At 70.4% G+C, this 1,306-nt stretch overlaps 1 protein-coding gene across 1 annotated transcript in view; it reads right to left on the reverse strand.

Moving 5' to 3' along the window:
- EMIHUDRAFT_237821 (hypothetical protein) overlaps positions 1–1,306 on the reverse strand; it is a gene marked incomplete at both ends in the record, with an annotated part of 4,297 nt that overhangs the window by 540 nt on the left and 2,451 nt on the right. Inside the window, one exon of the mRNA XM_005777759.1 lies at positions 44–1,181. Coding sequence (XP_005777816.1) covers positions 44–1,181 — 1,138 coding nt within the window. The remainder of the gene's footprint in view (positions 1–43; positions 1,182–1,306) is intronic.

Here is a 1,306-nt window from a genome sequence, read left to right on the forward strand (position 1 = left end):
CAGGCTGAGCCTGGGGCGCGGGGCGCGAGGGCGGCTGGTGGACAAACGTCGTCTGCGCCGCCACCAGCCGCCCAGTTGCGGCGATGGGCAGCGCCGGCTGGCGGCAGGCCGGGCAGTTGCTGTCGCGCTCCAGCACGCGCGGCGCACACGCCTCGCAGTACAGCGCGTGGCCGCACGCGAAGCGGACCGAACGCGGCGCGTCCCAGCAGAGGTCACACAGGCGCTCCTCGGCCCCAGCCGTCTCCTCCACCTCCCCCGCCGCTTCGACGAGCGCCTCCAGCCGCGGCAATGCCTCTGCGAGCGGCATCCGCCTCTTCTTCCTCACGAGAGCCAGCCCGACCACGAGCCGCGCCAGCTCCTGGGCCTGCGCCGCCGACCAGCCCGCGTCGGCCGCCGCGATGCTCTCCGCCGTGTCGGGCTCCTCCAATGCATCGTCGCACGCGTTGAGCAAGCCGAGAGCGCCGCGGCCGGTCAGGGCGACGAGCAGCGTGATGCCGAGCGCAAAGCCATCGGTGAGCTGCGAAGCCTGACCGTCGTGCATGATGATCGAGTCCATGTAGCCGGGCTTGCCAAAGATACGCTGCGTCGACAGGTGCGAGACCTGTCCGCCGGCCGTCGCCTCTGCCGCGCGCGCGAGGCCCACGTCTGCGAGGTATCCGTTGCCGCGCTCGTCGAGCAGGATGTTGCCCGCCGAGACGTCGCGGTGCAGGATCATCGGAGAGAGCGTGTGCAGGTAGTGCAGCGCGCTCGCCGCGTCGCGCAGCACGCGGAGCCGTGCGGCGGAGGAGAGCGGCGGAGGCGGCGTCTCGAAGCCGAGCATGCGGAGCCGCTGCAGTGCGGCTGGAGCGCGGTAGAGGCGGTCCTCGAGGCTGCCGCCGCGGCAGAGGGGGTAGACGAGGCACGCTCTCGCCGGCGCCAGGCAGACGCCGAGGAGAGGGAGGAGGGACGGGTGGCACGCCGCGCTGAGCGTGCGCACCTCGCTCTGCAGCTCGGCGAGGCCTTGGGCGCCGACACCGACCAGCGCCGTCTTGACGGCGAACCCGCAAGCGACGCGCGGAAGCGACGGCAGCGCGTCGGCGCGGTAGACGCGCCCAAAGCCTCCCTCGCCCACCTTGCGCGCCTCGGCAAAGCCCTCGGTCGCCGCGATGAGCTCGTCGAGAGGGTACGGACGCCGTCGACCCCTTCCACTGCTCCGAGGGTCTGTAATAATTGCCGGGTTCAAACATCATCTTGAACGCCCGCCCTTTTGGAGAACGTTTAAATACAGCTCACTCTTCCGGTTGCAAAAATTTAAAAAGGCTCACCT

This window comes from Emiliania huxleyi (genome assembly GCF_000372725.1).
Source record: "Emiliania huxleyi CCMP1516 unplaced genomic scaffold EMIHUscaffold_257, whole genome shotgun sequence".
Taxonomy (NCBI): domain Eukaryota; phylum Haptophyta; order Isochrysidales; family Noelaerhabdaceae; genus Emiliania; species Emiliania huxleyi.